Source organism: Drosophila tropicalis, unplaced genomic scaffold (assembly GCF_018151085.1).
Source record: "Drosophila tropicalis isolate 14030-0801.00 unplaced genomic scaffold, ASM1815108v1 contig_393, whole genome shotgun sequence".
NCBI classification, from domain to species: Eukaryota; Metazoa; Arthropoda; class Insecta; order Diptera; family Drosophilidae; genus Drosophila; species Drosophila tropicalis.
In genome coordinates this window covers 4,600,818-4,622,023 of record NW_027172855.1, presented here as the reverse complement: position 1 = coordinate 4,622,023, position 21,206 = coordinate 4,600,818, and the positions used below count along the sequence as shown (strand labels likewise).

General features: G+C 38.5%; 7 protein-coding genes across 9 annotated transcripts; 3 read left to right on the top strand and 4 right to left on the bottom strand.

Annotated features, from left to right (window-relative positions):
* Nucleotides 1-51: 51 nt before the first annotated feature.
* LOC137573013 (protein anon-37Cs) lies at nucleotides 52-1,982 on the top strand. Its single transcript, XM_068284870.1, has one exon. The coding sequence runs from the start codon at nucleotides 246-248 to the stop codon at nucleotides 1,845-1,847; it is 1,602 nt and encodes a 533-aa protein (XP_068140971.1). The 5' UTR covers nucleotides 52-245; the 3' UTR covers nucleotides 1,848-1,982.
* On the bottom strand, nucleotides 1,927-7,544 carry Ddc (aromatic-L-amino-acid decarboxylase). Of its 2 annotated transcripts, XM_068284873.1 has the most exons (4): nucleotides 7,385-7,544; nucleotides 5,551-5,680; nucleotides 5,377-5,462; nucleotides 1,927-3,521 (listed from the first exon to the last, which is right to left on the bottom strand). In XM_068284873.1, exons 2-4 carry the CDS (start codon nucleotides 5,650-5,652, stop codon nucleotides 2,174-2,176), a joined length of 1,536 nt encoding a protein of 511 aa, XP_068140974.1. In that variant the 5' UTR covers nucleotides 5,653-5,680; nucleotides 7,385-7,544; the 3' UTR covers nucleotides 1,927-2,173. The 2 variants fall into 2 exon arrangements, with proteins under 2 accessions (XP_068140974.1, XP_068140975.1); XM_068284874.1 differs by lacking the exon at nucleotides 5,551-5,680 and having other exon boundaries at nucleotides 1,928-3,521.
* A 3,128-nt stretch (nucleotides 7,545-10,672) lies between these two features.
* On the bottom strand, nucleotides 10,673-12,322 carry Phb1 (prohibitin l(2)37Cc). 2 transcript variants are annotated; one of them, XM_068284384.1, is made up of 3 exons: nucleotides 12,201-12,322; nucleotides 11,505-11,955; nucleotides 10,673-11,441 (listed from the first exon to the last, which is right to left on the bottom strand). In XM_068284384.1, exons 2-3 carry the CDS (start codon nucleotides 11,934-11,936, stop codon nucleotides 11,043-11,045), a joined length of 831 nt encoding a protein of 276 aa, XP_068140485.1. In that variant the 5' UTR covers nucleotides 11,937-11,955; nucleotides 12,201-12,322; the 3' UTR covers nucleotides 10,673-11,042. The 2 variants fall into 2 exon arrangements, with proteins under 2 accessions (XP_068140485.1, XP_068140486.1); XM_068284385.1 differs by having other exon boundaries at nucleotides 11,505-11,951; nucleotides 12,201-12,298.
* Nucleotides 12,323-12,812: 490 nt separating this feature from the next.
* Nucleotides 12,813-15,795, bottom strand: l(2)37Cb (lethal (2) 37Cb). Its single transcript, XM_068284421.1, has 4 exons — nucleotides 15,370-15,795; nucleotides 15,169-15,305; nucleotides 13,523-15,101; nucleotides 12,813-13,458 (listed from the first exon to the last, which is right to left on the bottom strand). The coding sequence occupies exons 1-4, from the start codon at nucleotides 15,717-15,719 to the stop codon at nucleotides 12,831-12,833; spliced, it is 2,694 nt and encodes an 897-aa protein (XP_068140522.1). The 5' UTR covers nucleotides 15,720-15,795; the 3' UTR covers nucleotides 12,813-12,830.
* A 62-nt stretch (nucleotides 15,796-15,857) lies between these two features.
* Nucleotides 15,858-17,617, top strand: l(2)37Cd (general transcription factor IIIC subunit l(2)37Cd). The gene is made up of 4 exons (XM_068284694.1): nucleotides 15,858-15,995; nucleotides 16,052-16,253; nucleotides 16,308-16,437; nucleotides 16,495-17,617. Exons 1-4 carry the CDS (start codon nucleotides 15,876-15,878, stop codon nucleotides 17,513-17,515), a joined length of 1,473 nt encoding a protein of 490 aa, XP_068140795.1. The 5' UTR covers nucleotides 15,858-15,875; the 3' UTR covers nucleotides 17,516-17,617.
* A 9-nt stretch (nucleotides 17,618-17,626) lies between these two features.
* AsnRS (asparagine--tRNA ligase) lies at nucleotides 17,627-19,705 on the bottom strand. Its single transcript, XM_068284693.1, has 2 exons — nucleotides 19,550-19,705; nucleotides 17,627-19,386 (listed from the first exon to the last, which is right to left on the bottom strand). Exons 1-2 carry the CDS (start codon nucleotides 19,581-19,583, stop codon nucleotides 17,744-17,746), a joined length of 1,677 nt encoding a protein of 558 aa, XP_068140794.1. The 5' UTR covers nucleotides 19,584-19,705; the 3' UTR covers nucleotides 17,627-17,743.
* A 118-nt stretch (nucleotides 19,706-19,823) lies between these two features.
* LOC137572821 (GTP-binding nuclear protein Ran-like) lies at nucleotides 19,824-20,977 on the top strand. The gene is made up of 2 exons (XM_068284664.1): nucleotides 19,824-20,122; nucleotides 20,204-20,977. The coding sequence occupies exons 1-2, from the start codon at nucleotides 19,998-20,000 to the stop codon at nucleotides 20,859-20,861; spliced, it is 783 nt and encodes a 260-aa protein (XP_068140765.1). The 5' UTR covers nucleotides 19,824-19,997; the 3' UTR covers nucleotides 20,862-20,977.
* Nucleotides 20,978-21,206: the final 229 nt, after the last annotated feature.

Sequence of the window (21,206 nt, the reverse complement as noted above, 5' to 3'; positions counted from 1 at the left end):
AATATTACCGCCGTGAGTAGTCACTGCTATGAAAACGCCCTTCTCTAATATTCATCATGACAGCTGTTTGGCCACAAAAATAAACAAAAATTTAAATTCTTGACAATTTTGTTGTAAGCACACTCAAAATTTAAACTAAAAAAAAAAACAAACACGCACATCAAAATTTCTAGCAAGCTAGTGCTATGCAATGGTAAGTGGCATTGCATGAATCCTGTCCAGCTGCCACTGCGGATGTGTATGAAATGGCATTGCGTCAGCTTCTCTTGAAACCTGAACATCCTATTCTCACCATTGTCAGTTATAGAATAGCTGGCAAACGCAGCTTATACCACATTGCAAAGGCACTGAAGGCAGATTCGGGTAATCAATATCACAATCATCCATCCATACCGCGTTACAATCGAGATTTGGAGACAGCCAAGGAGAATGCACGAATTGTTGTGATTGGTGCCGGATTAGCCGGACTTTCAGCGGCTCAGCATTTGCTCTCGCATGGATTTCGGAGATGCCTTGTGTTAGAGGCTACCGATCGCTATGGCGGTAGGATTAATTCCAAGAAATTTGGCGACACATTCTGTGAATTGGGCGCCAAATGGGTTAACATCGATGGATCTCATGATTCCACCTACGAACTCCTGAAAAATGCCGAGGGCCTTGGCAAGCAGATCAAGGAGAAGGAGAAGGTTCAGTATGTGCATGAGGAGAAGCAAGTAAATCCAGTCATGGTTGAGCTAATCGACACGCTATTTCGACAACTCTGCGGTGGTCTAAAGGTGAAGGACACCTTGAAAAAGGGAAAAGATCTGCATGCCTTGGACAATGTCATGGCCTATTTTCAAATGGAGAGCAATAAAATCATTTCAATATCCTACAAAGAACCAGCCGAACAGCAGACAGCACAAGAGATATTCCAATCCCTGTTCAAGGAGTTCAGTAGCATTTTTGGTTGTTGCCTAGAACATGTGAATATTGAGCAAATAACCAGCTATCCAGTCGTCCAGCAAGAACAGCATCCCATATATGTGCCTACGGGATTGGATAATGTGGTCAACGAAATAAAGAAGAATCTGGACGATGATCAACTGCAAACGGGCAAGCCAGTGGGCAAAATTGAATGGATTGGACACCCAATGTTGGGTGAATTCAAAAGTGTAGGATGCCTAGATGGTAGTCTCTATAAGGCCGATCATATTATATGCACTCTCCCATTGGGTGTTTTAAAGAATTTCGCAGGTATCCTCTTTAATCCAACGTTGCCCTTGGATAAGCTGCTAGCCATAAGAAATTTGGGTAATGGCAATCCTGTCAAGATATTCATCTCCTATAAGAAACCCATCAGTCGTTGGTTTAAGTCTAATCTGAGGCCACTGAGCTGCTCACTAACCAGCGACTCAGCCAATAATCAACAGGAACGTAATTGGACCCAACAGGTTGTGGAAATATCTCAATTGCCCACGAGTCAACATGTGTTGGAAATTCGCATTGGTGGTGGTTACTACGATGAAATAGAGAAGTTGCCAGATTCCAATTTAGTGGAAGAAATCACAGCTCTTCTGAGAAAGTGTATACGCAATCATCTAGTACCCTATCCACAAGGCCTGCTACGCTCCTACTGGAATTCATCAGCCTGTTATCTAGGCGGACGTCCCTATTTCTCCATCTCGAGCAGTGCCAGAGATGTGCAACGCTTGGCAGCTCCTCTGGGTGAACCGATTCCCTCGCTTCTCTTTGCTGGTGATGCCACCACTCTACATGGCTTCGGCACAATCGATGGAGCCCGAACTAGCGGAATTCGGGAAGCTCAACGCATCATTGACTATTATACCATGAAGCAGTGCAATTGATTCAAGTAAAGCTAATTAGAATCAAAAGCTAGTCAAAATTTATAGTTACAATTAACAAAGTTTATTTTTTTAAGCAGATATTATACATATATGTATATATTTATTAAATTAGCAATAAAATATCAACAACAACAACTAGACAACGATTATATGATTTTGTTTCATTCATAGAGAGTGGCACAGGTAATTGAAATAAACAAAACAAACAAATTAATCTGAGAAATAATTTCAAATCACTTCAATCCCTGTCCATCTCTAAGACTCTTGTAAATTTCCTAAATCTGTCTTGTTCCCTTGACAACCATTTTAAATACTGATCATTGTGTTTACTCTTCAGCTTTCATTTCATCGGCTGCAGCACTGACCTCCTTCCAAGAGTATTCCATGTCCTCAGACTGAGTGAATCTCGAACAGACGGCCATGCGCAAGAAGTAGACATCATTGATTTTGGCTGGAACCATATGAATATTTCCTCGTCCATTGATTCGCTTGAGCAAAGCTTCATTCCTCTCATTGTTGCCCTTGAGACGGAAACAGACAAGACCCATGTTCACCTCAGCGGCCAACTCAAAGCGGGAATCGGCGACACACAGATCACCAAATTGTTTGGCAAAATTGCAATGGCGACGAATGTGAGCCTGAAGATTCTCCACTCCATAAAGCCGGAGAACGAACCAAAGTTTCAGGGCACGGAAACGACGACCCAATGGGATTTGCCAATGACGATAATCGGGAGCTGATCCTTGCATATCGTGCTTCAGATAGAGAGGATCCACATTAAAGGCATTGACCACCCAACTGGGATCCTTTAGCCACATGGCTGAACAATCGAAATTCACCAACATCCATTTGTGTGGATTGAAATTAAAGGAATCTGCTCGTTCCATGCCCTTCATGTAGTGACGATATTCGGGACAAATAAAGGCCGAACCAGCATAGGCAGCATCCACATGAATCCAGACATTGTGCTTATTGCCCACCACACCGCACTCATCCAGGCGATCGAAGGCACAGGAATTGGTAGTGCCCAGAGTGACGACAGCATAGAATGGTATCAGACCATCGGCCAAATCCTTTTCAATGGCCTTCTCAAGGGCATCTCCCCGCAAGCGATTATTCTCAGACTTCACAGAGCGCAACTTAATACCACCCAAGAGACCAGCCCTCTCCACCGAGGAGTGTGCCTGATCGGAACAGTAACCCACCAGCTTTCCAATTATAGTATGCTCATCCCATTCGGGATGCTTAGCCTTCACCTCCTGCAATTTCTTGGCCTTGGCTCCAAGTAAAGCCACCAAAGTCGATTCACTTGCTGTACCTTGAATTACGCCTCCACCCTTGCCGCCAGAGCTGGCCAAAAAGTCAGATGGCAAATCCAACATTTTTCCCAACCAATCCATCATGGCAACCTCCAGTTCCGTGCAAGCCGGACTGGCAATCCAAGTGAACCCAATGCATGCTATCGCTCCGCTCAACATATCAGCCACAATCGCCGGATAGGAGTTGGCAGTGGGGAAATAGGCGTGGAACTTTGGACTATGCCAGTGTGTTACTCCAGGCATAATCACACGCTCGATATCCTCCATGATGGCCTGCCAACTCTCTGGCTTCTCGGGCGCCTCATCGGGTATCAAAGGCTTCAAGTAGCCAGGCTTCACTTCGGGCAGGACGCGTCTATAAAAGAAAAGAAACGCATAACGAAATTGAATTAGCATTGACTATTAGAAGCTATTCAGAAAAGCTTTCAACAAATTGAATTTCATCAACATCTCCTCCTTCCCAGCATTCGTCCATTCCATTTAACTACCAGCTTTTGCAACTTGTTGCCTGTTGCAAGATGGGTGGGTAAGGGTATAAAAATCAATAGGCAACCGAACGAAATGGGAGGGGAAACTTAATAGAGTATGACGGCAAAAGTTTTGAAAGAATCCTTCGGAAAAAAATTTAATTCCAATTATGTCGAATATTCTTTCGAATTTCATCATAACAAATAAATTTATTACCACGACTTTTTAAAACTTGAAACGTTATCCTTTAAACTTCAAAAAAAGATTGGAAATACCACTATTATTATTATCTATAATCTATTATTATAAATATTATTAACTATTAAGGGATTCATTTATTTGAAAAAAAAAACTTATTTTTTGTTTTGAGCCTGATTTTTGTTTTCCAATTTTTTAACATATTCGAAAGCTTAATACTTATAGACCCAATTGGTTTAAATAATGAATGCTAAAAAAAAAAATAATTACTTTTAATATTGTCACTATGAAAAGATCAAGACATCACTTAGTTAAGCTAAATTATTAGTTCTTCCACACTCAGAGTTCGACAAAAACAAATAGTGCATGACTTCTACTCACATTGAAATAGTTAGAATCAAGTAACAACTAGCTTGAGTTAAAACTAATTCTAATTCTTTGATTTTGAAAGTCCTAAAGGCAACTGAATAACGAGAATATATTATCCGCTTATAGCCAAATTCGATGGCTAGTGCTTGTAAAAAACGATTAGGTTGACTATAGCCTATACTAGAAAATAATATATGTATAATAATAATAACCAAAACAAAGTGATTATCGAAAATCATTAGGACTCAATTACTCACTTTCGATCTGATAGATATATGAGCTCAGTAGTAAGTTAATGATTTAGGAATTAAGGGTAATATAAAGCCATTCACTAGATGTGAAAAGGGCAAAGAAGATAAGTCAATGAAATACTTAAAAGTTTAGCCAACAAATGAATAAGTCGAAGAAAGAAACAGTTTATTTACTGACATGTCTTAATCATATTTGCTCAAACACTCATGAGCGATTTATTTCTATTTTAATATAGAAATTTTATGATTCAATACGTTCTGATTTACATTTGTGTCGATGATTAGTGATTTAAGAAAGAACTAATCAAGTTAGTCAGTAGGTAACTGAGACACTGAACAAGTGAGTTAAGCAAGTGACTTATTGAACTTATTCTTTCCTCAAAAATGGAGTAAGTAAACTGTTTCATCAGACTATTGAGCCAATCGAATCAACATTAATTTGTTCACCATTATCTACAACACAAACTGATTATCTGTTTCAAGGCAAGGCAAAAGCCGTTAGAATTGCCGAAGAACAATGAACTAACCAACTCTCAAGGGTAGAGTAAAAACATAATGGGAAACCATTTAACCCTGACACGCCAACATTTTGAAACCTTTTCTGTTTATCATAATGTAATGTAATAATTAATTAGCCAAAGCAAAAACGGAAAGTACTTTTAGAAGGCCACTTCAAATCCGAATCGGAGAGACTTTCCCATGACTAATACCTGATCGAAAAGCAGCCGTTAAATGTCATTCACACAGAGGCAGAGACACCCAGACACGTGCCCCGACCGCCTGCAGCTCCAATCAGAACGGAACAGAAAACTGAACTTTCGAAATTGCTTGAGGTCAATGCGAGACAATGAAATTTCTATATGTATCGAAATATGTACTAAATTTATTTTAATTAACTGACTAACTGGCAATTGAGTCACTTACCTGTCGCGTATATTTTCCAAATATTCTGCTATATAATCAACCATTGATTTGGCGAAATCCTTAAATTCTGGAGCCTCCATATCGATCTGGATGTGGGTGAAGAAATTGAGAAAAAAAACAATCAGTTGTTTTCCCTTTTTTGTTATGTTTCAAATTGTTAGTATTTAGACCTACCGAGACCTTGGGATCGAGTTTATCTTCCACCGTTATATTAGCTTTACCATTACCGTTAGTTTGCTTTGCTTTGTTAGTTCTGTTTGTTGGTAAGTTACTCATTTTAAAAAAATTATTATAAATCAATAAGCTAGATGTGAGTAAAGATTTGCAGCAAAAGATGAGAGGAAAGAGGAGAATAAGAGCAATAAATTGATTAAATAGTAAATGTATCTCTACATGTATTAGTTAAGATGTATTAGTTAATGTATTTGTTTATATGCTAATCAGCTGCAGCTGCACAGTCCATGATTATATATGTATAAATATGTATATTTACATTAACTAAAGCTCAAAACTGTATGAAAGTAAAAATTTATAAAAATAAAAAAGGCTAAAATATAAGAGTCCTTGAATTCTTTTAGAATTTTAAATCAAACTTTAAAAATTATTCATTTAGGAATATAAATTTTTTGATAATTATCCAAAATTTAGTCAAAAGTTTTAATTTTGAAATAATTTAGAAATTAAATCTATTGAGCATGAAAATTCAGTCTACAAAACAAAAACGAAAACAAAAATATTTGAATTCTAATTTTCTAACTAAAACTTAAGATAAAAATATGAAGAGAACTTTAAAATAAATCTCATAAAAACGAATATAAATTTTTCATTTAAATTTTTAAATATAACAAAAATTTAAAGATCTTTATGCCAAATATCTCCCGATACTTTTCTCAATTATCACAATTAATTTATAAATTTTAGGCAACCTTTTTTACGTTTTAAAATACCAACAAATTTAAACATTGTTAAATGTTTTTTAAAAACTCTTTGGTAAAAATACGAATTTATTTATAAATATTAAAAACAAATCACAAAAAAATAACAAAATTTTTTTTTAATTTTTGCGTTAAATAACAGGGAAAATATGAAATCAGAATAAATTATGCCAAGCTTTATAATTATTTTTATTTCATTTTCTTTTTGTACAATTAAATAAATAAATGAATTCATAGGCCTAAGATGAGTTTTAATACTCAGTTTTAATTTTAATTATTTAAATATTTGGATTGAGATAGAAAATTAAACAAATGTGCAGGTCTTCTTTTCTAAAATTATTTGAATTAGACATTTTGAAAAATTGTATATTTAAATTTTCTTTAACTGCAGTAGTAAATTCATAAACGATTAAATGATAATTGAAATAAATTTGCTACTTTTCGTATATTCAATATTTTAATGGTTAATTTTATTTTTTAAATGTGTTTGAAATGTTTTAAAGGTTTTTAAACCCTTTACATGGGTAAGACTGTCTTAATATCAAAAGTTTTTAAATTAATAAAACTGTATTGATAACTTTATTATAATTTTATTGCAACTTGTTTCATTTACACACACAATTATACCAATAATGTGCATGATAATGAGAATTTTCGCATTAATTTGTTTGTTTTTTTTTTTTTTTTTTTTTTTTTTTTGTATTCACTTGCACATTTTGTGTATATTTAGTTAGTTTTGTATTAAAGCACTTTGAAACCTAAACAAGTTGCCAAGGCAGTTTGACATTGAAGGCAACAACTTTTTTATACATAAATGCAAACTTGTAGATAACCAGAACAAGCCCCTCACCAAAAGCCAAGATTGTATTAAGCCGTAAAAGAATGCCGTTTAAATTCGACTAAGAAATTAGTCGACAAGGCTAAAATGCTAATTAAAATGGTGGTTTTTGGGCGGTTTTAAAATTTAATTACGCATACGCCAGGTATGCTCAAAGACTAATTATGCTTTTCCAAGTGTTTTTTGGTTTTATATATGTATTTGAAGGTATATTCCTCACGCAGTGGCCACTCACCGTAGATGCACTTTAGTTGGACTGACTTTTAATTATTTGCTTTTGTTTCCGTTGTATGTACTTGATATTTTAGTTAAAGTTAATCTTTCGTCACACACGACGGGAAAATACACACACGTTTATATTAGAGAGAGATAGAGAGATGCTGTTACAGTGACGCGTGCCTGCGAACTGAGCGCTAGTCGCAGAATGCGAAGGCTTTTAAAGCTTAAAGCGGAGCACGAGCTCCCAAACCGAGGATGGGTGGGGGCATGAGCATCAGTTCAGGACCGGTTCAAAACTGCGCCGAAACAATAACAAATTCTCCTTGGCTAAAAATACAAATGTTCGCAATTGTGTAAGTGTGTGTAATTCAGGTTTGATTGGTTTAATTATTTAAATGAATTTGTTTTTGCTTAAAATTTGATATTGATTATGAAAACCAAAAAAAGAAAAAAGTTATAAGGAGCATTCAACTTGCTGACAATTAAACCATGTTCATACCAGAGCATTCAAACAGGAATCAAAACTCTATACTACTCTATAAGTAATTAAAATTTATAAACATTTTATTCTAAAAAATCAAAGAAGCTAACATCGGCTATGCCGGGTAATAAAAACCCACGAAAAAAAATTTCAGCCCGATAGCTCTTAAGACGGCTGAGTAAAACGCGTACGCACAGACGGACGGACAGACGGTCAGACGGACAGACGGACATGGCTATATCGACTCAGCTTCTCACGCTGATCAAGAATATATGTACTTTATGGGGTCGGAAACGTCTCCTTCTGTGCGTTACAAACATCTGATCAATTTTATAATACCCTCTGCAAGGGTATAAAAAGTCAGCCTTTTCTGATTTGATTTGAATAGACTCGTTCTTAAGAACTTGAATTTGTTCAACATATTCAAAAACCATTCAAAATACAAGTTCAACCTTTTAAAACGATATAATATAAACTATAAATTGACAAATTAAATGCTGTGTTAGCTTTTTAAGAGATTAGGAGGTGGTTAGAAATTTAAAAGGGAGGAAAATTGCCTTCCTCAACTATGCAATTTGCAGAGAACAAATGCATTTTTAAAAAAACTAAAGAACAATTTCAAACTGAAAACTGTTTCTTGACAATCTATAAACTATAACTATATACTTAACATACTTAAATAAAAATATTTTATCCATTTAAAATACTCAAATCAGCACTTAATAACGATTTAGTTTCATTACATTTAAAATAAATTTAAAAAAAAAAAACCAGAAAAATAAAAAAAAATTGTGTGCAAAAACATAAATGTATAATTTAGCTACTGTAAACATTTTAACCACTTCCAACCATATCGATATGTTCTTGCTGACAAAGCAGAGAGCAGAGGAAAAAAGGAATCCCCAACAGGTGGATGAATCACAAGCGGTCAGGGATTTTCTCAGCCAGTTGACTACACAGAAATACATAAACAAATTGATATTCATAGTGAAGACAGAAGAAGGAAAAAAAACAAAAAACAAGATTATTGAACCTAATAAAAACGCATTCGCACATCTTTGAAACTGGTTTGGAAAGAGAAAGATATTTTTTGTGACGTTCGCAAATGAATTTGATGCTCTGAACCGCTCTTGGATGACGTCAAAAGCTTTAGACTCCTATGATGGTTAAATAGAAATGGAGTATGTGATGTATGGGGAGTTTGGGGGGTTTGTGGGTCTTGTGGGGTTGTGGGTATTTCCTGGCTCCAACTGTTGCTGAAGAGTGTGCCTGACATTTCAACGAAGCCACTTTGGCAAATCACTTGGACTGAATCAACAGATTTTTTGCCATGGCAACACGGTTCCTGATTTTGATTGTAATGCTCTCTTTCTCTCTTCCTCTCTCTCACTCTCTTTCTATTTCCACCCACAATTGAGGCAGACGTAGAACCATTCACAATGTATTTATACTTAATGCTGGTGATGTACTTCAATTTGATTTATGGCTGACTTGCGACGAAAGGCATAGAAAGGAGAGGAAACTTGCCATTTATAGGGGTCGCTTGGCGCCTTTAAGTGGGGGATTGCATAATCAAGCGAAAGAAACAAAGAATGAAAGTTAAGCAAATGGGATAAGCGATTGAAATCAATGCATTGCTCAAGGATATTTCCCTTTAAATATACCTATGGACATATGTAAGTAGTGAAACAGAAAATAAAATAAGCTCTTATGACTTGATAAATGTTACTTTTACCTCTATGAATACATAACCATTATAGATACATGCATAAATATGTTTATACCTATACAATTTTAATCAAGTTTATTTCAGAAAGTTTATTTTAATCTTAGTATAGGGTTTTATTTTAAATTTAGACATAGAAATTGCAAATTGATAATTTATGTTCGGTATTGTATTAATTATTTTAATGTTATTAAAACACGTTTCTTATGCCTAACATTTCAAAAACTTTTTTCCATATCCTTGTAAATGGAGCATCCTTCCTCCTCACTCAACAGTGAATCTGTTTTCGAAGTTGAATAGTTGAACAAGTCAAGAAGAGAGTGAGTAAATTGATTGATCCAACACTAAGCGGAAAACAAAAACATACTTATTTAAATATGGTGTGAGACCTCGATGTCCAGGATTGAGCGTTTTAAAGCTGGCGTCTCTCAAGGTAACGTCTTGGTCCTCATTCTTTATATGTACCTTATACACCATCGACCTGCCTGTGCTGAAGCATGAGCAGCAGCTGATTGCCACTTATGCAGATGACACTGCCTTTTTTGATTCCCCTCCAGAGCTTCGGCGGCATCGGAAATCATCCAGGATCAACTCAATCTTTTGAAGCCATGACTGCGCAGATGGAATGTCTCAGTCAACACGTATAAGTCGCAGGCAACTGCCCACCAGTCAGCCTTAAGACATGGTGAAGCACCTAGGCCATAGGTCAAATAAACTCAGCTAAACTTAAAACTCAGCAGGAGAGCTGAGCTCAGCACTTGCCACAAATTGCTGCTCTACAAGGCCATTCTGAAGCCTGTATGGCTTATGGCATACAACTCTGAGGCACAGCAATTCCAGAACAGGCTTTTATGCAGAATTGTAGAAGCGCATTTTTACGTGCTTAACTCAGTCATCCACAGAGACCTTAACAAGACCTTAACCTTATGAACTCGCCTTTTCGGCCTGATTAATTCAACCAAAATCAATATATGTACGCTTTTTTGCAAAGGAATACAAATTTGAATCAAAAAGTGGGCTTTAAATAGATTCATCTTCAAAGCGATCTATTGTCTAGCTTCCCATTTCTTATTCATTTCAAATAATCCCAGTTTCGATTTAATGTAGGAATTAATTGTATATAGTTACTATATACTTCGTTTATTCAATTATTTGGGCAATTTTTCTGTTTTATTTCTAAACCAAATTTGAAATGTTTGTGCGTTTTGCTGCTGCTTAATCTCTTACACATACGCTCCAAGAACGACTCAGGGGGAAAACAATAAATTTTGAGTCGCCAGCAACAAAAACGACAAGGCGAAGGAAAGAAATGAAGAAAAAACCATATAAATGACATAATTTTGGCTTTTTCTAATTTTTTCCAATCAAAAATATGAATAAAAACGTATTTTAGTTAAATGCTAACAGGGTTTTGCTCTTGCTGTTGATTTTTAAGTAAAACTAAGATTAACGAGACGCCGACACACATTATTGCGCCAATGTTGAGGGCAGATTGAGGAGTGTACTCTGACCACTGGGCAAATATGCAACGCCACGTGATCTAGATAGTTGGTAGGCGATATCCTCGGCTGCCTCAATACGACGCAATTCGACAAGACCATCACCAGCTTCTCCAAAAGATTTGGCCAGCAAATCGGCAGCGGCGGCATCACCCTCCGCCGAAATAATGGAAGCCAATTTCTGTTGTTCAGCCTTTTCGACCACAAAACGAGCCTTCTCGGCCTCCTGTTGGGCCACCTGTTTCATTTCCACAGCCTGTGTGAATTCACGGCCAAAGGTCAAGTGGGTTAGGGAAATATCATCCAAAATGAAACCGAATTGCTTGGCACGCACTGTCAGCTCTTGGGATACGCGTTGAGATACCATCTGAGAGACATTTAACAAAATATGTTAGATTGATTTAAAAATTAAAGAAATGTGTTCACTTACCTCACGCTGTGTGATCAACTCGCCGGCATCAAATTGAGCGACAACAGCCTTCAAGACCTCAGGAGCAATGGAGGGCAACACACGCTCATCATAATCCTGGCCCAAAATTGTATAAATCTTTGGCAATTGATCGGGAATGGGACGATACAGAATACGCAATGTTATGTTAACGTTCTGCAAATCCTTGCTGCCGGTTATCACTGGCACATTGCGGGGCTGCGACCGAATGTCAAAGATGATGGGACGTTGCACCCATGGGATAAAGAAATGTGTACCCTCGCCCACCACACTCTCCTTGATGCCAGTGAAACGATCAAAGATGACGGCACGGTGTCCACCTTCCACATTATATAATGCAGAGTTAATCACGCCTCCGACCACCGCAACTCCAAGACCCATCTGGCCAATACGATTGAAGAACTGAGCAGCCATTTTTTGTGATCCTTTCTAACTTTGAAAAATAATATTACAAAATATTTTATATATTTAATATTTAGCAAGTCCAAAGTTATCTATATGAATAGAAAAAGCCGACTGTGTCTCTGTGTGTGTGTCTGCGATATGAATGAGAGATTTCATCAGGTTTTTAGGTTAGAACGTCAGACGAAATGTCAATTTCACTTAATTTTATGAATAATTTTGACACTACATTTGGCTTGCTACGTTTGGAAAATGCTTTTAACTTTTTACACTTACTATTTACAACGAATAAGATTTATTATGTAAAATTCAAAATGTTCAGAATGAACAAAACATGAAATAACTGCACGATGTCGGCGCACACAACTATCGATACCTTTGCTTCCAATTCGATATAGTGGGCACATTCAGCAGCATTGGTCACAGCGATAGTGAGGTGATCACCAAAGAAATCACTATAAAAACTTTTAAACAAAATATTTGAACATTTGTAACTTCAAAATATTAACTTCTAGTAACTTTATATCGCCAACTTGAAACAGAATCATCACCTTCCGCTTAAATGTTTTATTAACCTGTCTTTTTAAGATTTTTAACCTGTTTATACATATACTCATTTGCAATACAAGTAAGAATAAACCTCTCCCAACACTAAGCCGTGGATAACACACAACGATTCACAATAAAAATAAAAATAATCAATTTAAATACAAGTTTTTTTTTTTATTTTTATGGAATTGGAATATTTTTTGTGACCTTCTGACCGAAAATGATGAACGTTCACTGTGACAGCAAACACTCATCTCTAGTAGTCGGTCGATAGTTAACTTTCCGCTGGCGGCAACTTCAAAATTTAAAACTTGAAATTAAACATCCACAATAATCAAATGATTTTTTATATTGCCTTTATTGTGTCATATCGGCACGCCCCGTTACTTTTGGCATTTTCTTATTGGTTGAATCCTCCAATTCCTTAGCTTTATAATAATGTGGTGCGACTTCTAACAGCCATTTACTTTCAATTTCAATCACTTGTCGCATATACTCCTTGGAAGTAAACACCAACTCGTGGTAGAGGACCCAGCGTGGCAGCTCTTCGAACAGCGATGAATTCGGATGAATCATTACGGTCTGATTGTGTTTAATGGTCTTGTAGTGTCCACCCTTAGAAAGACGTGCCACATGATAAAAGTAACCAGCCGTTGCTGCTTTTCTCACATTAATTGTCTCTGGCAGGCAACTGACCATATCAATTTCCACCCGTTGCATTAGGCCAGCCAGTTGTTCGCGGACATCTCTTGCCCGTTTCATGGAGCGGTATTGAATAAAATTCTCATAACACCATTGCGTGCTGTAGTCTGTCTCCGCCCATTGATTATAGACTTGAAGCAGACTCAAATGATCACCATGCATATGATTGAAGTTCTTGCGGGCTGTGTCGGCATGAATAATTTTATCTTTTGGCCTATAGAAAATGGCACTATTGACCGACAACATGGCTGCAATGGTAACCATTTCCTCAGAGCATTTGTATCTGCAAAGATAAAGAAATTGAAACCAATTTTTGATTTTTGTGATTTCTTAATTAATATACATACTTTTCGCTGGCCAGTAACATTTTGCCCATCATGGGATCCACAGGAAACTCGGCCATACGTCTGCCCAATTTGGTCAGTTCTCCATGATGATTTAAAGCACCCAACGCATAAAGTTGTTCCAAAGCCAGTACTAATGTCTCATGTGGCGGTGGATCAAGAAAATCAAAATGTATTAGATCGTTGATGCCCAAGGCCTTCAGCATAAGAACAGCGTTGCCGAGATTAATGCGCTGTATTTCGGGAACTGTGTTGTCCTCCAGTTCATGCTTATAGGCCCAAGCTGTATATAGACGAAAGCATTTGCCTGGTGCTGTGCGTCCAGCTCGACCAGCTCGCTGATTGGCAGAGGCCTTTGAGATAGGCACAACCATTAGGGATTCCATTCCAGTGCGTGAATTGAAATTATTTTGTTTCGCGAATCCAGGATCGATAACATAGATAATGTTATCTATGGTCAGCGACGTTTCGGCTATATTTGTGGCCAAAATTACTTTACGGGCATTTGGTGGAGTGGGTTCAAAAATTTTCGCCTGCATATCGCTGGGTAAATTGGCATATACGGGCACAACTACCAGTTCGCGTATTTTAGAGCCCAAACGTTTCACACGATCCTGCAAAACCTCCTGACACGTTTCGATCTCATCCTGGCCGGTAAGGAACACCAAAATATCACCTAAAGGTTGAGTGGCATGAATTTGCAAAACCGAAACACAACAGGCATCGATATAATCAGCTTCCGGTGCTTTGGTATAAAAGATATCGACAGGGTAACGCCTGCCAGGTATTCGAAATATTGGAGCATCATCGAAAAATGCTGAAAATTTGTCCGCATCCAAGGTGGCACTGGAAATGAGTAGTTTCAATTCTGGCCTAAATCTGGCTATGTCTTTGACTAAACCAAAAAGGATATCTGTATGCAGAGTTCTCTCGTGAGCCTCGTCAATGATCATTACACTGTAGGAACCCAAATCAGGTTCTGAGAGAAATTCACGATGTAATGTACCATCCGTCATATACTTCAGTATGGTACGATCTGATGTGCAATCCTCAAAACGTATGCTATAGCCTACTTCATTGCCCAGTTTTACGCCCATTTCTTCGGCAACACGAGCAGCCACAGACATGGCAGCCACTCGACGTGGTTGGGTGCAACCAATCATCTTTTTATCTTTTGTGAATCCAGCTTCTACCAAATATTGTGGTACTTGGGTTGTCTTTCCTGACCCAGTTTCGCCTTCAATAATGAGAACCTGATGCTCTTTAACGGCTGCTATCAGATCATCTTTAAAAGGATACACGGGCAACGAGCGTCTTGTCTCATCCAGGGTCAAACGTTTACGTTCTTTTTCTGTCAACTCAGGCTCTCGACTTGATGACGACTTTTCCCTATTGCCATCAAGGGTTAGAGCCTGTATAAAGTCAATCTGATCATCCAGCAGCAATTCATATTCTTCTTGGGCTTTAGGATCCTTGTTGGAGCCATAATGGGAGCCCAAAGCGGAGGCCAATAGCTCGGCTTCCCATTTCTTTTGCTCGGAATTTGGTTGTTTCTCATAGTCGTCCACTTCCACGTATTCCGCTGAAAATTTAAACAAAATTTACAATAATTAGTTTGTGTTTAATCGGGAGCATAGAATTGATCCTACATTTTTCACCCTTTTTAAGATCCTGGGGCATGCGATAACGTTGCACGCGCTCCAATTCTCTGGCCTTCTCATGTTCCTTGGCTATATTCAGCAATTGCTTTTTATAATGACGCTCTTCCTTCTCCCGCTTGGTCAACCTGTTGATTATAAGCCAATAATATTTCTAGACTCAGTTCTCGCTGTTCTTCTTCTTTCACTTACACACTCTCTTCGAAGAGATATTCATCATCCAAGATATCCGCCTCCAGTTCGGCCACTTTGTCATCTTTGCGCTTCTCTAGGTACTGACGACGTGACTTGATTCGCAAATGTGGAACTATTTTATCCCGATCCTCGTGCTCCAGTTTTAGTCGTTTGGTAGCCTCTTCAATCGCCTTGCGTCCGCCGGTAGATTCTACCACTTTACGGGTTCGCTCCTCATCGCGCTGCTTCAACCGGTTCGCGAACTCATCTCGTTCCCGCAAATCCTTAAGACGAGACTCCTCTTCACTATCCGGCTCCGATTCGCTGCTACTTCCATTGGTCGTTCGTTTGCGATTATTACTAGACATTCTGGTTTTAGTTGTAAAATGTTTATATTTTTTATTTGTTATTTTTTATCCACCGATACACCCATGTCATCGATAGTGAAATTTATCGATGGGTTGTAACTGAATTTTATCGTCTATCGACTGTTATCAAAACCAAAACAAAAAGAAAACAAAACAATGTCGCGGCAGTTAAGTTTTAATCCACGAAGAGAATATGAATTAATTGAATATCCTGGAAGGGTGGTGGACACCGAGAAGATGATGGCCACCTTGGGCGGACCAGTTAATATATCGAAGGTAATTAAGGACTGTAACCACTTCAGAATTTACATAAATCTTAATCTCCTGATTAGGTATTGGGCGATGAAGTCAAACGCTTGCAGCTAAGGTTTCATCCGGACAATCCATACAACAAACCCGTCTTTGGTGACTGCATAGATAAGACGGGAATACTTCTGTCTATTACAGTGAGACGCCATAGGAGGAACAAGCAGCTGCCACCCAAGTATATTGTCCGCGTTCTAGGCCATTGCAGCCGCAGTTTTACCTTTGAATGTAAGCATGGAATTAAGGCTTATGATTTGATTAGCTTTAAAACAATTGCCTCAGCTCTATGTGACTTTCAGTATTTACCATTGTGGTCCACGCCAAAGAGTGAAAATGCCATTGCGGCCAAGGAATTGACCTATGCCCTGGATGAAGTACAACCCAAGCATGTAACCGATTTGGATTATTTCAAGTGAGATACAACAAAGTTGAATGGAAATAAGTCATTATGATTTTTTGCTTTTTACAGACGTCCTCAGTCGCAATTGCTTTGCCTGCCTGAACTTTTTGCCCGTGTGGATATTGTTCATTCGGGCAATTATCGCTTGGATGATAGCTCTGAAGATGGTCTGCACGAAGTCCTAGGTGTTAATACCATATCGAACTATGAGAATCACGATGCTGTCTCATTCAATATGCTAGACACTTTTCCCACTCAGCCAGATGCTCAGATCCTTAAGCGACTCAAGATCAAATATGTCTCGGATGAGCAATTCGCTCGGGTTAAAAAGCTCTTTGATGATTGCCCCATTTGGACTCGCATAGCGCTGCTATACGAGTCTGGTGTGCGCCATGATAAGCTAAAGTGTATAATTCCATCGTTGGCTTATTATTTCAACAATGGCCCGTGGCGAACACTCTATGTACGTTATGGCTATGATCCTCGCAAGGATTTCAAGAGTCGTTTGTATCAGACTTTTGACTTTCGTTTACGTTTTGGTTCCGGTGTCTCGGAATTCGTTTACTCCCGCAAATATGCTAAACAGAAAAAACTTGCCGCCATGGCAAATTCGTCATCTGCCTCGGCAGAAGATGCCATCAAATATGACCTAGTCCAAAATATTGATTACCCATATTTCGATGAACATAAGTTGCCTCGTTCCAGGCAATGCATGTTACGCTATTGTGATGTTCGTTTACCAAAAATTCAGGATATGATCGAAAAAATACCGACTCCTTTGACTGGAGCCGTTTGCAATGAGCGTACTGGCTGGCTACCGCCAAGTTTTGATGCTCAAGTCCGACAAATTGTTTGTACGACGATTAGTGAACTATTGCGGAATCACTATCGCAAAGAACATTTAACTGCCGAAGTTGAGGCAGTGCCACAGGAAGCCGAAGAAGACGATTATGCAGAAGATGGGGAAGAGTACATACAGGAAGAGGATATAGAATTGGATGAGACACAAGCCGTGAATACTACTGAAACGGATGCTTATGTAGACAAGGAATGTGAAATTGAACAAATATTTAATAATATGACAAGCTGAGGGAATATTTTATTGTATAGCTTTTACAGTTTAAGTAAAAAAGTCGGTCTTGGTGTTTTTATAAAATTAATTAAATTTTAAGAAACAATCTTTTTATAAAAACTCAGTCAATTGTCATTAAGCATAGGCTCTGCCCTGGTTTATTAGTTAGAAACGATTATACAAATAAGTGCATAAATTTGAGGATTTCGTAAAGCATTTAGTAAGCCGTTCTTCTTTCTGCCCATCTTAGGGTTTGCATCTGTCCAGGAAACGAGGATATAGACAAACGTCACGAATGTGATAGCGATTGAGTAGCCAGCAAATAAAACGCTCCAAGCCCAGACCATAGCCGCCATGTGGCATTGAACCATAAACACGCTGATCGGTGTACCAATAGTATGGCTTTGGATCAATACCTTCACGCTGATAGCCTTTAAGCAGTTCCTCCGAGTTCCAGATCCTCATTGAGCCTCCGACGATTTCTCCAACATTTGGTAGCAAGACATCTACACTTTCAGTTAAACGTTGATCCTCGGGACAGCGTGACATATAGAAGGATTTAATTTCGACTGGGAAGCGACACAGCATAATAGGTTCATTTATAGTATCGGTCATTTTACGCTCAGGTGCTTCGGGGATATCTTCACCGAATTCATAGAATGTTCCATCATCCTTGGTGACATTGTTTTCCTTCAACCATTTAATGGCATCAGAATAGTTCATGCGACGGAATGGTTTCTTTGGTACCTTAAAGTCTGGATTTAGTTCATAAACCAAATGACCCCATGGTGACTTGAGTACACGATCGACAACATCACAAACCAGATCCTCCAAACGATCCAAAAGATCATCGAAACTAATGAAAGGACATTCGGCCTCAACATGGGTGTACTCGGCCAAATGGCGGCGCGTACGACTTTGTTCGGCTCGATAGCTCTGAGCAATGCAAAACACATCACCCAAAGCTGGAAGACATGTCTCCAAATACAGCTGCGAACTCTGCGTCAGATAGGCCTCTTCGCCAAAGTATTGAAGCTTAAACAGAGTGGATCCACCCTCAACTTGGGTCTGCACCAAAGTAGGAGGGGTGACCTCATTATAATCTCTGCCAAGATAGTGGGCACGGAATGCCTGCAACACCACTGAACGCATTTTCAATACATTTGATGTGTTTTCGCCACGAATCATAATATGCCTCTGATCCAGCTGCACGTCCGGTTGAGCTTCCTCGTTAAGTATGGCATCAGCACCGCCTGCAGGCGCCAAACCAACTAATTCCCAGTAATCTACACTCATTTCATGACCACCTGGAGCTGTTTTACCCTCTGGGACAAGCTTTAAGGTACCATAAAGGACCACGGAGCTTTCCGTTGTCAATGTCAGTGCCTCATAGGTCTGACAAAGCAAATCATTCAAAACGCACTGCAGGAATCCTGTACCATCTCGCAAAGTGATAAAAATCAATGCCTTGCCCTGGCGTCGCAGACGATGAACCCAGCCATAGATTTTCACTCGTTCTCCTCGATGTGCGACACCTTCCACAATCCGCACTTTCTTGGCCACTGGCCATGCGGGATCTTCTTGGATTTTCACTTTCTTTGCCTCTTCAAGGTTCTGTTGGCGCTTCTCGGCATCTCCAGCCTCACGCTGCAATTTTTCGGCATTCTTGTGACCCTCACGTACAAAGAGTTTCTGAATTTTCTTCAATTGCGACTTGGCTGCCGGCTCATAAGTCTCTTTAGCATCTGGATCCTTGCTGTCCACATAGATGGTGGGGAAGGGCTCCTTTCCAGCATAACGCATTGCCTGAAGGATACTTTTAAAGGGCTTGGCCTCACTGCCCTCGCCCGTCTCATCATTGCCACGCTTCTCCGAAGTGAAGATAGCACCTAGAAATGCACAAACACACATGCATTTAATGCATTGCACCTACACATAAAAACTACATATAGAAATAGATCGATACTTTGACAACGTGGACGGCGCCGGCATGGCACATGGTACTCATTTCTGCCACTTGTTTTCATATTTGAAAAGACATTTTCCACTTACTTAGTGTTAATTCCGACAGCTGCTCCGTGGGCATCTTGTTCTGAAAATGATGATTCAACTTCTTTTCACAGATTTTCTCTCCGAAACGCGACTTAAAATTGCATCAGTTTCCAGAATAGAGATGAGAAAAACATCAATGACACGATATGTCACGATATGTATGTATGTATATCGATGTTTTTTTGCTTGCTTAAATCATGGTCGTAGCCAGAAGGTGAGAGGTCCAGGGGGTCCGGACTCGCCCGAAAAATTTTCTTACTTTAGGATTGTTTGGAACACAGTCTTTTGTACAAAATTTCAGTTCTTTATTTTAAATCAAGTAAAGTTACATTTTTTTTAAACGCCTTTTTCCGCCTTTAAAGACAATAAAATATGTTTTGCGGATAAAAGTTCTGTGAGTTAATAACAGTACACCTAACAGTACTCGCTTTGTCGACAGGGATGTTTTATGGCCGATGGCAATTCTGTCCACATCCAGAAACCAGATGGCAATCCTGTCTATTCTGTCACTTTAAAAAAAAACGTCAAAAATACTTTTCCGCTTGGTCATTGTGGAATACATAAATGCACGCGGTAGGCTACTTAGTTGCTCTTTTGTACATCCATTAATATCTATACATAATATCTATAATTAATACATATATTTCTGAACAGATCAAAATACATTAAAATGCAGGATAATATACCCACATTTAAGTGTGTCCTTGTTGGCGATGGCGGAACCGGGAAAACGGCCTTTGTAAAGCGACACATAAGTGGAGAGTTTGAAAAGAAATATGTGGCCACAGTGGGTGTGGAAGTTCACCCTTTAACCTTCACCACAAATCGTGGAACCATATGCTTTAATGTTTGGGATACCGCAGGACAGGAAAAATTTGGCGGTTTACGTGACGGCTATTACATTCAGGCCCAATGTGCCATTATTTTATTTGATGTCACATCGCGTGTTACCTACAAAAATGTACCGCACTGGCATCGAGATTTGGTTCGCATGTGCACGGATTTGCCCATTGTATTGTGCGGCAATAAGGTGGACATTAAAGATCGAAAAGTAAAAGGCAAAAACATTGTGTTCCACCGGAAGAAGAATTTACAATATTATGACATTTCGGCCAAATCTAATTATAATTTCGAAAAACCATTCCTATGGCTAGCTCGCACTCTGGTCGGTGATCGTAATTTGGAGTTTGTTGCCATGCCAGCTCTTTTGCCGCCCGAGGTACATATCGATCATGTATGGGCACAGAACATGGAACGCGAATTGGCGGAGGCCCAGTCCATGCCCATTCCTGAGGAAGACGAGGATCTCTAGTGACAACATTAAATCTTTGTATACATTTACATATTAACAAGTTGATCAACAACTATAAATGCCTGTATTTTGTTCCTAATTATACAATATGATATAAAATGATTTATGAAAGCATATTTTACTCGTCGTTTTAGATACGAAATGCGCCTTTTCTTTATCTTGTTTATCTAAATTTTCAATTTATAAAGACAACAGGACGCTCCAACAAATAAATTCTCTTTGGATTAAAGTTGACACCGCATTGAAACGCAACAGTTTTGATATTAAACTTCCAGGAGAAGCTTTATTACATACATATTTATAAAATAAAGTCTGAATTCGTTTTTAACTAAACTTATTTATTAA